General features: G+C 35.6%; 3 protein-coding genes across 6 annotated transcripts; 2 read left to right on the top strand and 1 right to left on the bottom strand.

The window, feature by feature from the left end:
- Positions 2,096-5,398, top strand: LOC104790537 (3-oxoacyl-[acyl-carrier-protein] synthase, mitochondrial). 2 transcript variants are annotated; one of them, XM_010516314.2, is made up of 14 exons: positions 2,096-2,277; positions 2,359-2,588; positions 2,747-2,845; positions 2,932-3,003; positions 3,137-3,223; positions 3,510-3,661; positions 3,900-3,980; positions 4,061-4,094; positions 4,214-4,280; positions 4,382-4,458; positions 4,588-4,648; positions 4,737-4,819; positions 4,950-5,021; positions 5,110-5,398. In XM_010516314.2, exons 1-14 carry the CDS (start codon positions 2,133-2,135, stop codon positions 5,269-5,271), a joined length of 1,422 nt encoding a protein of 473 aa, XP_010514616.1. In that variant the 5' UTR covers positions 2,096-2,132; the 3' UTR covers positions 5,272-5,398. The 2 variants fall into 2 exon arrangements, with proteins under 2 accessions (XP_010514616.1, XP_010514623.1); XM_010516321.2 differs by lacking the exon at positions 4,588-4,648.
- LOC104790525 (ribonuclease Z, chloroplastic) lies at positions 6,752-8,887 on the bottom strand. The gene is made up of 8 exons (XM_010516303.2): positions 8,382-8,887; positions 7,949-8,111; positions 7,765-7,835; positions 7,589-7,684; positions 7,397-7,510; positions 7,236-7,304; positions 7,083-7,157; positions 6,752-6,989 (listed from the first exon to the last, which is right to left on the bottom strand). The coding sequence occupies exons 1-8, from the start codon at positions 8,766-8,768 to the stop codon at positions 6,900-6,902; spliced, it is 1,065 nt and encodes a 354-aa protein (XP_010514605.1). The 5' UTR covers positions 8,769-8,887; the 3' UTR covers positions 6,752-6,899.
- On the top strand, positions 10,690-13,341 carry LOC104790506 (nudix hydrolase 5-like). 3 transcript variants are annotated; one of them, XM_010516286.2, is made up of 9 exons: positions 10,690-10,854; positions 11,041-11,218; positions 11,360-11,425; positions 11,535-11,672; positions 11,939-12,016; positions 12,448-12,498; positions 12,600-12,634; positions 12,730-12,841; positions 12,933-13,341. In XM_010516286.2, exons 2-9 carry the CDS (start codon positions 11,069-11,071, stop codon positions 13,161-13,163), a joined length of 861 nt encoding a protein of 286 aa, XP_010514588.1. In that variant the 5' UTR covers positions 10,690-10,854; positions 11,041-11,068; the 3' UTR covers positions 13,164-13,341. The 3 variants fall into 3 exon arrangements, with proteins under 3 accessions (XP_010514588.1, XP_010514597.1, XP_010514581.1); XM_010516295.2 differs by having other exon boundaries at positions 10,711-10,874; XM_010516279.2 differs by having other exon boundaries at positions 10,766-11,218.

Here is a 13,861-nt window from a genome sequence, read left to right as displayed (position 1 = left end):
GTTTATGAAGGAATTGGGTTTTCGTCTTCGTCGATGAGGGCTTAATATGATTCGGATAGATACGTGCCACGTGGAGTTAGATTGGTGTAAAACTCTTTAAACACTTGTGTGTTTCAGTTCTGTATAAGATACGGTGAGATCTAACTGAGTCAAAATTTGTTAACTTCACATTTATTGCAGATTTACTAATCACTTTTCTTATTTTTTCTCGATTTACCAAAAACAAAAGAATAAAAAAGAAGAATTTTCTTTTCTTTTTTGTTAATGACTTTTTTCCTTCTTTTTAAGTTTTAATTGTAGTCCTTTTTTGCTTTCTAATGTCAAAGATTTTGTTAAGATTGTAAAATAAAATTACTATTCACAATATTTTGTTTAATGCCTAGGTTTTAAATATATAGCTCATTTATATTAGTGTTTACTAGGTTTGAAGAGGGTAATTTGATCAACAAAAGGGGTAAAGTTTAACTAATAAAGTTATATTCTTAAAAAAAAAATAGTATTTTGAAAATAATATTATATGTCATATTATAGTTGAAAATAGTTTTGATGTGATTCTATAGCAAGTGTTCTGATGTATGTGAATTTTGAGTTATGTATATTTATGAGAAATGAAGCTTTGTGACTTTACACATTTATATGTTCAAACTTCAGTTTTAGTCAAAACAATAGATCAAAAAAAACAAAAACCCTGAGAAAAAAACTATAAAATGACAACAAAGCTTTATAACCATCTAATATAACGACTCCAAAAAATTGTCATTTAATTAGGTTTTCGTATATGATGCCCTTCAACCAGGATCTAGTTCCACGAGTCATGAATGCTTCAGTCAATTTCCAGCTTATTCCGGTTCAGTTTGGTCGTGCGTTTGATGTCTCCATCGTTACTGGTCAGATTTGAAACTCCATATAAATACTGCTCAGGACAAGTTGAAGAAACTCGAGTGTATTATAAACTAACCATAACGATCTCAATCCCAGAGTGGAATCTTAAATCAGTAGTTACATGAAGCATTTCATTAAGTTGTAGCCCAATCCTTTAATGTTTTGACCTCCAAACAATGTCTTGAAGAAGCCATTTTAGAACTTTTACTACACTTATAAGAAAACTACAACCTTGTGTTTTGTGTTGCGAACCATACTCCTTATCCTTCATGACTTTGACTCTTCTTTTTTCCATTGAATTTGCGGATGTTTCCAACAGAAGTAAAAGGACAGTATGAACTTGTCTCTTGAGGCAAGGGGATAAATTCAAGTTTTATTTTAATGTCTAAGTATACAGAGCTTTTTTTGAAAGATGTGATCAGTGCCACAGTACCACTCATGGACAGCCAAAAATGATGGCATTTGGACTAGAAGAGCTAGTACAAAATCGTGGGGGCATGTACTTATAACTGGAAAAAAGTAGTATAAGTTTGTGGTTTTTATTAGTTTTACATTTTAAAAAAACTATACTTAAATAAGAGTGCAGATGTCAAATCTTATTTGATGTTTGAATATATATAGCAAAGTATTGTAATAAAACATGTGTTCATTGATATACTTGTATCAATGTTTTAGAAAAAAACACAATATATTCTTATTTTTTACCAATTTTTATTTTTAAGATATACTATGCGGTTATTGGTTTATTGAGTTTAATAGATTTAGATATCAAACAAAAATTATGTGTTGTTCAATATAATTATTAAATTTACAAACAATTATCAAAATCATGTATTATTGGATTAATAATTTATAAATATGAGTTAAAATTATATATTATTCATTTAATGATTTGTTTTTGAATTTCAAAATTTATATTATCTTTTATTCCGTAATGATAGACTAAAAAAATTAACTGTGTTTTTGTATCATCGACTTGTATATATCTAAATTATAATAAAAAAGTTTAATGGATAAAGAATTTCTGTTCCCGGATCGGATGTTACACCTTCAGACAATCTTCAGAAGTTGTGAGCTCCCTAGTACAGAACACGGTTTGATGATTTAAGTTAACACTCAATTTTCGGTTAAACCGGTTAATTGGCTAAACCATCGGTTCACTAAACAATCAAAACCATTAAATCCCTGATCGGTTCTCAAAACTCCTCTCTCTCTTTCGCCGTCGTCTCCGTCGCGGTCGCAGTGAAGAAATGGCGACCTCTTATCTCCGTAGACACTTGAGCTCAAGTCGCCTCCGCTTGAAACGTTTCATCTCTACCTCTACTTCTTCTTCGTCTTCTTCTTCTTCTTCTTCTTCTTCTTCTTATCCTTCACCTCGCCGTGTTGTTGTCACTGGTCTCTTTCTTACTCCATTTCCATGTCTTCTACATATGCTTATCACTGCAATTTCTCTGATATGAGAGACTGTGACTCTAGGTCTAGGCTTGGTGACTCCACTTGGACGAGGCGTTGAAACAACATGGCGGCGTTTAATTGGTGGAGAATGTGGGATTAGAGGATTGACTCTTGATGATCTCAAGATGAAGTCTTTTGATGAAGAGACTAAGTTGTATACTTTTGATCAGCTCTCTTCTAAAGTTGCGGCCTTTGTGCCTTTTGGATCAAACCCAGGTGAATTTGATGAAGCCCTTTGGCTAAACTCCAAGGTATCTTAAAAAGCTCAATCTCTTTCTTCTATAGTATACTGGCTTTGAAGGTTATTAGGAACAGAGTCAAATATCATAAAGATTTTAGAAGAATCATGCATTCTAGTGGAAGCTTGATATGGTTAAGGTTTTGTTATTTTTCTTTTTGAATCCTGGAGGCAGTTGCGAATTTTATCGGATATGCTTTATGTGCTGCTGATGAAGCTTTGAGGGATGCAGAGTGGTTACCAACTGAGGAGGAAGAAAAAGAAAGAACAGTTAAGTATTTCTCTTTCTCATCTGTATATCAAATGATGATGAATTCTGCTTTGTAGTTTGTTTTCTCTAATTTTTCGAATACCAGGGAGTCTCAATTGGTGGTGGAATCGGAAGTATAAGTGACATTGTGGAGGCAGCGCAGCTGATTTGTGAAAAGGTTAGTCATTGTTGTTGTCTTTGAATCATTGTCTTAGGAATTACATATTTTAGGGATTGTGTTATTGCTTCCTGAACTATATTTGCATCTCAGTGGCTTGTTTTGTAATACTTAAGAACTTATGGTGATGCAGAGACTGCGCCGGCTTAGTCCATTTTTCATCCCAAAAATTTTAGTAAACATGGCATCTGGTCATGTGAGCATGAAGTATGGATTCCAGGTGTGTTGAATTTTTCACTTTTCTTTTATGAAAAATATTAATAGGTTGGCTTACATTTTAAGTTGTTCAATGGTGGTTGGCTTACAGTTTTGTAATAGGAGTTAAAATTCAGCAACTCTTCCATAGCGTATCTTTGATATAAAATCTGCAAAAGTGACAAGTTGTTGTGATAATGGGGTGATATGGAATTACACATACTTTTATAGTCCATAACATGTCTAGTATAGTCATCTGACGTTCTTAAGTAGAAACTGTTTTCTTACCATTGCTATGCTTTTGGATATAGGGGCCCAACCATGCTGCTGTGACAGCTTGCGCAACTGGTGCACACTCTATAGGTGATGCCACTAGGATGATTCAATTTGGAGATGCAGATGTTATGGTGGCAGGTGGAACTGAGTCCAGCATTGATGCTCTGTCCGTTGCTGGATTCTCTAGGTAACTAATGCTTGTTCTCACACGCTTCATGTGCTTTCATATAAAACTGTCTTCTTTTGGGAGACGGAAGTCCTATATCATAAATTTCTCATGTGTCAACAGGCTCCCAGCGTCAGCTGATTAGCAATGCCCTTGTAAATGCTTTCATGTCTAAAATGATTCTGTAGCAATAGAATTTATACATATTATTCTGGACAGATATAACAAACTTAGAGACTTTGATTATTTTGATGTCCAGATCAAGAGCTTTGTCAACTAAGTTCAATTCTTCTCCGCAAGAAGCTTCACGGCCTTTTGATTGTGATCGAGATGGTTTTGTGTGAGTTACATTCTTCGCTGTTAATGTAAAAGAACCTGATTTGGTGATGTTGATTCCATCTCCATTTGATTTGGTTGCAGGATAGGGGAAGGTTCAGGGGTTGTAGTATTGGAGGTGAGATTTTATGGAAAACTATCTGTCCTTTATCTAAACTCTGGAGTCTTGAAAAGTCATCCCTAACTGTTTTTGGTCTTAATGTAAGATTTTTTTCTGATTTATGGTTATAACAAAAGGAATATGAACATGCAAAAAGACGTGGAGCAAAAATTTATGCAGAGCTTCGTGGATATGGGATGTCAGGTTAAGCTCATTGATAATAGTAAAACAAGTTTGGCGCCCATAGATAAATAATAGTAAAACACATTTTGAATTAGCTAAGAGTGAGTTTTCTTAATATTTAGGTGATGCACATCATATTACTCAACCTCCTGAAGATGGAAAGGGAGCTGTTTTGGCCATGTCACGTGCGTTAAGACAAGTAAGCTGTGGTTAACTGCATAGTTGTTGTTATAGTACTCCTAGAATGGTTTCTGTTGATGATCTTTTATGTTTTTGCTTTTAGCAGTTTGGATTCTAATAATTTGGTTGAATGCCCATGACTTTGCAGTCTGGTCTGTGTCCAAACCAAGTTGATTATATAAACGCACATGCAACATCAACCCCAATTGGTGAAAAATTTGAAATTTCGTGTTGGTTGTTGGCTTTGGTTTTACAAAAACTGAATTCATGATTCTGTTATCAAATCCAAATTTCTAGGCGATGCCGTGGAAGCAAGAGCTCTCAAGACCGTATTCTCTGAACATGCTACTTCAGGCACCTTGGCTTTCTCCTCCACCAAGGTAAAAATGCCTGATTTATCAAAGAGTTTGACATAGAGTGGTATTCGTCTGCAAATAAATAAGAGACATGACTTGGTAAATTTTGACTCAAACTCTTGTCGATAAACGAATTCTACTTCTTTGAATGAAGGGGGCAACTGGTCATCTTCTTGGAGCAGCTGGAGCAGTGGAAGCTATTTTCAGTATTCTTGCTATACATCACGTAAGCATTCTCATTTCTTAGTTTTGTGTTCTTGTCTCTGATGGTTAAGGTTTTGTAACCTAACTAGAACCTGCAAAAAACTTTGTAGGGTGTTGTTCCACTGACTCTGAATGTCAAGAATCCAGATCCCATCTTCGACCAAAGTTTCATGCCTTTAACCACTTCGAAAGAGATGCTCGTTAGGACAGCAATGTCGAATTCGTTTGGCTTTGGAGGAACAAATGCATCTTTGCTCTTTGCCTCTATCTAAAAGTTGTTATTGTAACTGATCTTTCTTTGGTTGCTAATTTTCCAAATTTACAAACATGAAAAACTATATAACCTTCAACGTGGTAACTTCGATGAGATATGCGTCAATAAAACAGTTTTGCTCAGGATCCACTTTGCATTCATTTACGACTGTTCTGAACATTAATTAGGATTAAGCTCAGTGCTTGCGCATGCTCAGTGCTTGCGCATGCTCAGTGCTAAAACTTTCATCCAAGAACATTGTCTACCAGATCGTTGAGCTCAGAAAGCAACAATATAATCCAATAGGATTCAAATAAAGCGATTTCGGTTAGACCGGTCGGATCGGTCCGGTTTTCAAACCAATGATATATTTCCTAATCTTCGTTTTTCGTTTTTCCTTTTATCTTGTTCTTGACATATATAGATTAGGAAATATGTGTTCGTTTACCTAAACAAAATAGGATTAGTTTTGGCATTATAAATAAAGAGACAGAGTCTCCTTGAGCAAAACTTATAATTCTTGTCCGGAGCTTCTTTCACACCCTTACTTGGATTTTCACCGCCGCACGATCTCCAACATGAGCACCACGGCTGCGAAACGTTACGTTATCGACGAGGAGCAGATGAAGAAGCTCACAGTTAATAAGGCTACTGGGAAGGTAATGTCACTGGGAGTTCCTGTTGAAGAAGAAGTAAGCATGTTTAACCCTAGTGTTGGATTGTCTTCAGGGTCTAGTGTTGGGCTTGAGGGTCCGGAGAAACAGATGCATATTCTCAAACCATATGACAACCGCAGCAGAATTATCTGCATGAGTGATGCGATTGAAGTAGAAGATAATCTTGAATACGATGAAGATTACAAAGACTTAATGGAGGATATAACACTAGCAGGTCAAAGATTTGGTAACTTGGTGAACGTTGTGGTCCCGCGACCCGATCCAGATCATCCTGGTCGTCTAACACCTGGAGTTGGAAAGGCTTTCTTTGAGTATGAGGATTTGGATGGTGCAACAAGGGCCGAATCAGGATTTAACCTGATGAAAAGAGATTACGGTATCCAACTGACGGCTGAGTACTATCCAGAAGACAAGTTTGCGCAGGGCGACCTTGATGGCTGAGGCTGATAAATCCAATCCCTCGTCTTTTACTTTTTGGATTTTGCACCATTATTCTATGTCTAATGTTCATGTATATCTATTGTTTGTTTCTTAACAAAACTGGAGCATATCTTTTGCTCCGACGACTCTGACTCTAGGCAGGTAGCTTAAGAGTTAAAACTGATGATGACTTAACAAAGCCACCATCAAGAATGTTTCATTGAGAAAAAACAAGCGCATTGGTTACTGTTGAAGAAGATTGATTATGTTTAGAAATTAGAATTGCAGATCATATAGATTCTCTTTCATAATTGTTGCTTTCAATTTGTATTCATCGTAATCTGTTTCCTATACAAGAACATCATAAAATAATTGATCCTTTCTTTTTTGGAGGTTGCATAGTAAGAATTTTACCTTTATAGCAAGTTATAACATTTTTATTCATTTTCACTCCATGTTAACTTACATTAGCGAGTACCCTATGAAAATTACAGACAAAAGATGTTTCAAATCCCTACTTGTTTGCTTGCAATATCTCTCCGCGATCTTTTTAAGAATATCTTGACCTGAAACCTTCTGTAAGAGGAATGACCTTTGCGGATACTTTTGACTGCAACTTAAGCACAGCTTCGCGAATTTCCTGCCATTGCAACCACACAAAGTATAAGATGAAATACATCACAAGGGACTTAAAATTTTTACTAAGAACATGAAGTCAAATTGAGACTCTCACCTCTACATGGTAACGAGATGAGAAATGCGTCAATAATACAGTTTTGCTCCGGATCCATTTTGCGTTCTCAATAATCTGCAATTTTGTGTTTAGAAATTTCCTTTTACAGTACAGTTCCATTTACAGTGTAGTGTTTGAACATAAATAGCATACCTGAGATATATGAGTATGACCGAGTTCTTGCGCATGCTCAGTGGTAAAACTTTCATCCAAGAATGTTGCCTGCCAGATCGGTAAAGCTCAGAAACTATAATCTAATCCAGTGGAGTTTTAATATGATATACAGTTCCGCCAATAGGATTCAAAACAAGTACCTCGGTTATAAGAACTTTTGCCCTCAATGCATCAGCGTTACGAGGGTCAAGCATATACTCTGCAGTTGTATCTCCAGTGAAGGCTATCTCAGGGGATAATATTGTGTCTGTAATCTGTAATTAAGTTCAGTATTATGTGACTTATCCCTTTCACATCACTTGGCAATATGGCTTATTATAAGCAAAACAAACCTCGACACCAGATTTTTTAATCTTTTCTATCTGTTTGCCTTTAAGGTGAGCATATTGCTTCTGCAACTTCTTCCTGACTGAGTAGATCACATAACCCTGAGAGAAGCCATAATCCAGAACTCAAAGATCAGTTAAAAACAAACACTCTCATGACCAATTCACGACATGTGTAGTACCTGGCTCGGTATGACGTGGTGAGTTGCAAACGGTCTAACAACAATGTCATTCCGCAACTCATATGTCTCACCTGCCACAAACATAACGCTCATCAAGATTTGCTACCTAAACAAGATTGGTTTTTTGTAACTGTAAACAGATAGAAAAGATTAAACTAGTCAAGGCTTTTCACTATATCATTACCTACATCAAGTGGAATCAGTTCTACATTCAACTCTACTTGACCCATAGTCCTGTGAATCTCAAGAAGTTTCTCAACATCTTCTTTAATAGATGGTGGCACAAATATTTTCGGTGGCTCAAGATTGTATAAACCACGGCTCGCTACATACATCGGTAGCCCTCCCTGTAGGAAACACTAAGATTAGCCTCAAGATTCATCCATAACTCAATCAAAAATCACAAACATCAAGACAATGTTTTTAAGAAAAACTCATCCTTATCCATTCAAATCATTGAACAATGTCGATTCAACACTAAGATTCATCCAAGAACTCATAATTCAATCACAAAGCAGACACAACAAAACGAAATCTAAGGAGGGTTCAAGAAAAAACTAATCCTTATCCATTCAAACCACAGAACCAAAGACTCAATTTTTTTTGAAACAACTCACAATATGATCAAGATGAGCGTGAGTGATAAAAAGAAACTTCTGCTGAATAGCACGAGAAGGGCACCTCCCAATATCAAATACACATTTGAGCTCAGGTACGATGACACAAGTCTCGTGCCCACCTACGGATATGCCCTCAATCGCATAACTCTCCAATTCGACGCCTTTACGGTTCACGGCGGCGCGTGCTTTCCTGTACTCTTCTTCTTCCTCGATTGCGCGGCTAATAGATGAGAAGTAGCCGGAGACTTTGACCGGGCTCACGAAATTGCTACGGTGGGTCTGTATCTGCGCGGCGAGCTGGTGAATGACCACTGGAGGAGGGCTATGGTGTTTGGTGAAAGGGAAGATTTTGGAAAACGAGATTGGTAACGAAGAAAGCTGCATTTTTTTTGTTTGATAAATAGGGTTTTACAGAGGTTTTTGGGGTTTCCTCCTTTCTTCTTCACTCATTAGCCACGAGACGCGAGAGAGTATGAGACTTGAGACATGAAAGTGAAACGATAGGAGAATGCAAAGAACGGCCTTATTGAGAGTTGAGTTAGACCGAAATTGGACCGATCCGGTTTATTGAATAAATTTTATGGGAATTTGACTAAGAATGCCATTTTTATGGAAAAATTTGTGAAAAATGCCAGTTTTGTTTTTGTTTGTGAGAAATGCCAGTTTAGAATATTTAGGGAGGAGTTTAAAGACAAATTTACTCTTTGTTTAAGAGAGGAGAAATTCATTTGTGTTATGTTTGGTGTTAATTCATAAGTTGAGGGTCCAATTTCAAATCAAACTTTTGGAAACACATATGAGTTTTAGAAAAAGAGAAGAGAATTAGAGACAAAGACAAATGAAAAGAGATTTTTTTCTTTTAATGTCGGTATTATTTGTGGTGGACAAGTATCATCAATCAAGCATATTTGGTCCACTAAAAAGTCAGAAGGACAAACTTGTGATAGACAAAAACATGTTCGGGTTGAATCTGGTCCATACGAGGCACAACACGTTTAATACGTAAGCAGATCAATAAGGTGGAAAAGCTATTTTGGTAATGATGGACAAATAAAGTATAACTAAACGGATCTGGTCCACAAAAAGATCAATGGACACAATTGGAGTGGACAAAACCTGTTCGGCTGTTGCTTCTATAGAAATTTAATAAAACTTACTATAGAATTTACAGTTGCATCTATTTATCTTAACATTCGTTAAAAAACTATTTTAATATTTAAAATATATTTTATCATGTTTTTTAAATTTGTGAATTTACATAACTATTTAAAATATATTTATGTATTCATACTATTATATTACATTCAAATGATTTCATAATGTATAGTTTTAATTTTAAATATATTTACTTTTTTCTAAAATATTTCCCCCACGACATCGCGGGGGGTCTGAGTCCTAGTAATAATAAAAATGTAGTTATTTTTTCTCTTTCTTATTTTCAATGATGATTGAAACATTCTTTTTCAATATATGTATAATTGATCACAAATACATTTTGATTTATTAAAAATCTGTTTTTTATTTATGTTATTTTGAGAACCATTTTTCATAATTATTTTTGCATCAACAACCATTATATCCTATAAGCAATTATGTCATATTTTAATATTTTTTATATTTATCAAAACATACAATAAAAATAACAGTTAGTGTTTAAGTTTTTACAACAAAAGTTTTAATATTTAAAGTTTTTAGAGCAAAAATTTTAACAGTTAAAATTTATTCAGCAAAAGTCCCTATAGTCAAAGTTTTTACAGTCAAAGCATCTACAACTACAAGTTACACCGTTACCAATCCGAACCTAAATAACTCAAAATGTCTCATCCAACCCAAATAAACAAAATGTGGTCTCTTAAACTAGTTCATACATATAGCTCCTCCATTCAGATTGTAAACTAGATCAAATATGTCATAAAAATGTTGAAATTGTTCAAAAACGTAAAGCTAGAGATATAAAAACATTAAGCTTTTTGAATCCATAGAGAAACCAATCAAGGAGAAATTATTCAAAAACATAAAGGCTAACACAAATTTAAACCAATTCCAGTAATCTCCAAGGAAACACAAAAGTTTTTGATTTTAATATTTTGAATTGAATTTGTTTAAATTCCAGTAATCTCTATAACACAAATTCCAGTAATCTCTATACATAGCAGACTCGCGTGCGCGAGACATCATCATTTGCCATTTGGTATCAAACCGAATCAAATTGGAAGGAAAAGACCGAAACAGACCGAATCGAACCGAACCGATGTCTTCTTTAGTCCTCGCCCCTTAGATTGTTCGGAACAAGATGGTATAACCACCGAATCATTTTCTCAATTAGAAAAAAACCCTTTCTTTTTGGATTTCTTCGTTCCACGAAAGTGTGCAAGGCAAAGGAACATTCAAATTCATCATTTTTATCAAATACGAACTTGCTTCTGAGACCATTGACATTGAAAACCCTATCAAAGTCGTCTTCTTGGATGTATAAAAAAAATCTAAATTGTCTCTCTCCCATTCTTTTCCGCTAATAACTCAGTTTTCTTCTCTATTACTAGCAGCATTCAGTTTTGGGGTCTTTTGTTTTTTTGGATTGTTTTGGAATCTCAATTGGGTTGGTCGACATGGGTTTGACAAAAACATTGCTTTTATTGGTGTTTTCTTGTCACAGATATATCCTTTTACTTGGATACTGCAGCATGGCCGGTGAAGGTCAGCAAATCTCATTACTTGATGGAAAAGAAGACAAATTTGGTGGTGTTGAGGTGAATTTGATGGAAGTGGAATCCATGACTGTTGATGATTTTGATACAAAGCTTGATCTTTCACTCAAGGCATGGAAGGATCAGGTATAAAGATTTAATCTTTCCAATGTTATGATGGACCTCTGGATTTAGACCAAAACATCCCATGTCTGTTTTTTGTTTTGCTCCATTTACTTGAATATTTATTGCCAATGACTGACTTTTTTGGGAGATGGATTTTGTTAGGGGAAGAAGGGGATTTGGGTAAAGCTGCCTCGTGAGCGTTCGAGTCTTGTTGACACGGCAATCAAGGTTAGAAGATGGATTACGTTATGATTTCGATGAGAACTTTGTTTTGTATTTTGATTATTTTGTTCAGCTTTGGGCTTTGGTGATTAAATTATGTTTGGTGATTTGTTAGAAAGGGTTTACATACCATCATGCCGAGAATGAATACGTGATGCTTACCTCTTGGCTCGGGGAGGAACCTAGCACTCTTCCTGCTAATGCTTCTCATCGTATTGGGATCGGTGCTTTTGTGCTAAACAAGAACGGAGAGGTAACAAAGATTTTTTGTTTAAATTTTTCTAATGGCCCATCACTTTGAATCTAAATGGACTGCAAAAAGAGTCATCAAATTGCTCAAAAGGGATAGAACATAAAACATTTTTTTGGCTTTAAATATATTCTGTTTGGTGTATCAGTTTATATTTTCTCTACATGATGTTTCGTTTATAGCGGACTCCTCCTGCGTTCTTCTCTGGTACAATAAGAGCTTAAAATTGCATTTTGATTCAACCTTGATGTACAATTTTCCATTTCCAGATGCTCGTGGTTCAAGAGAACAGTGGATATCTCAAAGATAGAAATGTGTGGAAGGTGCCTACCGGTACTATTAAAGAGGTGAGTTTATGGGATCTTGTCATATCTCTGTGTGTCTGTCTAATCTTATTTTTATTGCCCTACATTAATATTTAATATCATAAGAAGAGTTCAAGATTAGTAATAGCTCATAATCTAATCCCCCACTCTACTAATGATGACTAGATAACTAGTGAACACAATTTAGATATAAGTCAAGAGCCAAGGGTAACCAGGGTCAGCCCTCATCTCTATGTGAACTCTGTATATTATCGATTACGTCGTATAGAATCAGTTAATGAATTCTTAAATTTCATATAGATGTGGCTATTTAACCATGTCAGCTTGGTATAGACTATGAAGATATCAACTGCAAGTTATTAGCACTTAAACAACTACAAGATCCCTTGATTTGCATATGTTTTTGCACTTTCCTCTTATATATAGGCGAACTGAAAATTTCAAATCCACAGGGTGAGAGTATATGGGCTGGAGCCATTAGGGAAGTGAAAGAAGAAACTGATGTACGTATTTGGCTCTAAACCTCCGCAAGTAGTTCTATTTTTTAAGTCGTGAATTGAAACTGTAATCAAGGTTTACATTTTCTTTTGGTCTTTTGCTTCAGATTGATACAAAATTTGTAGAAGTCCTGGCTTTCAAGTAACAAAAGACCCCTTGAACCCTTATACATTAGGTACCCGTAACCCGCTGATCGTTTTCATCTTGACATCATACTTATTGATTGTGTCTCACAGGGAAAGCCACCAAGCAGTCTGGCAAAGAAAAACGGATATATTTTTCGTGTGTGAGTTGGAAGCAAGCACTTTTGAAATCAAGATACAAGAATCTGAGCTCTCTGCTGCTAAGGTAAATACGTTATTTACAGTATATTTTTTGATGAACCTGAGCCAAGCATGATCTCTTGATGGCTCAGCTCTACTTCTTGTGTGTTTCTCAGTGGATGCCGGTTGAGGAATACGTAAACCAACCCTTTCACGCCGAGGAGGGGAAAGAGATGTTTAAGTTAATAGCTAACATCTGCTTAAAGAGGTCGAAGAAGGAGTACATGGGTTTCCACAATGTCCACACTACAAAATCATTGAAGGAGAGCCTTTACTGTAGTGCCGATCAGTCCGCCAACCTCCTGAGCGAGACGTGTGACGAAGCCTCAACTTCCACCTCTCTCTGACAAAACTCTCGTCATAACATGTTTCTGTTTCTTTTGCTTGAGTTTTTTGTTTATTGAAGAAAAATGAAATCGTTTCCTCTATAAGTCTAAACGTCTGTCTCGGAGAATAGACATGTCTGTGAAGATGCGGACTAGCTGTTGCCTTGGAGATCCACGTTTATTGAGCCACATCATATCATGCTCTTGAGAATCTTGAGACACTTTATTGTAATTGAACACTCAAGAAACGTATTCAATTACAAGAATACTAATATTAAAAATTTATAAGAACAAGAAAATTGATTTACAGCAGAAGTTCAACACATCTCTTATGCCTGGTGACAAAAGAAACCTGTAAAAGCTCAAAACATTTAAGGTAAAATACAATAAAGAAGAAGAAGAGAGGACAAAAAGGATGCAAATTAGTTAAGAACATTAATTAATAGAGTAAACTAATAAGATTTTGGGAAATTGTTTCTCTGTCATAAGAATGCATATGATAAAGGATGCAGGAGACTGAAGATGAGTCTTTTGTATCTAGTATCTACTGTGGTGTTTAGAAGATGCACAAAGAAAAATACCGTGTATCTTGTATAACCGTGATTTATCTTAAAGCACACAAGCCTTTGCTCTAGGTTGAGATTTATGTTTTGCTTAGGAGAAGAAGAATAGTAACAATAGCTACCAAAACCTCTAAGAAAAAACATGCCTTTTAACAA

This window comes from Camelina sativa, chromosome 1 (assembly GCF_000633955.1).
Source record: "Camelina sativa cultivar DH55 chromosome 1, Cs, whole genome shotgun sequence".
Classification (NCBI taxonomy): Eukaryota; Viridiplantae; Streptophyta; class Magnoliopsida; order Brassicales; family Brassicaceae; genus Camelina; species Camelina sativa.
The sequence above is the reverse complement of the archived record's forward strand: the minus strand, read 5'-3'. Positions and strand labels throughout refer to the sequence as shown.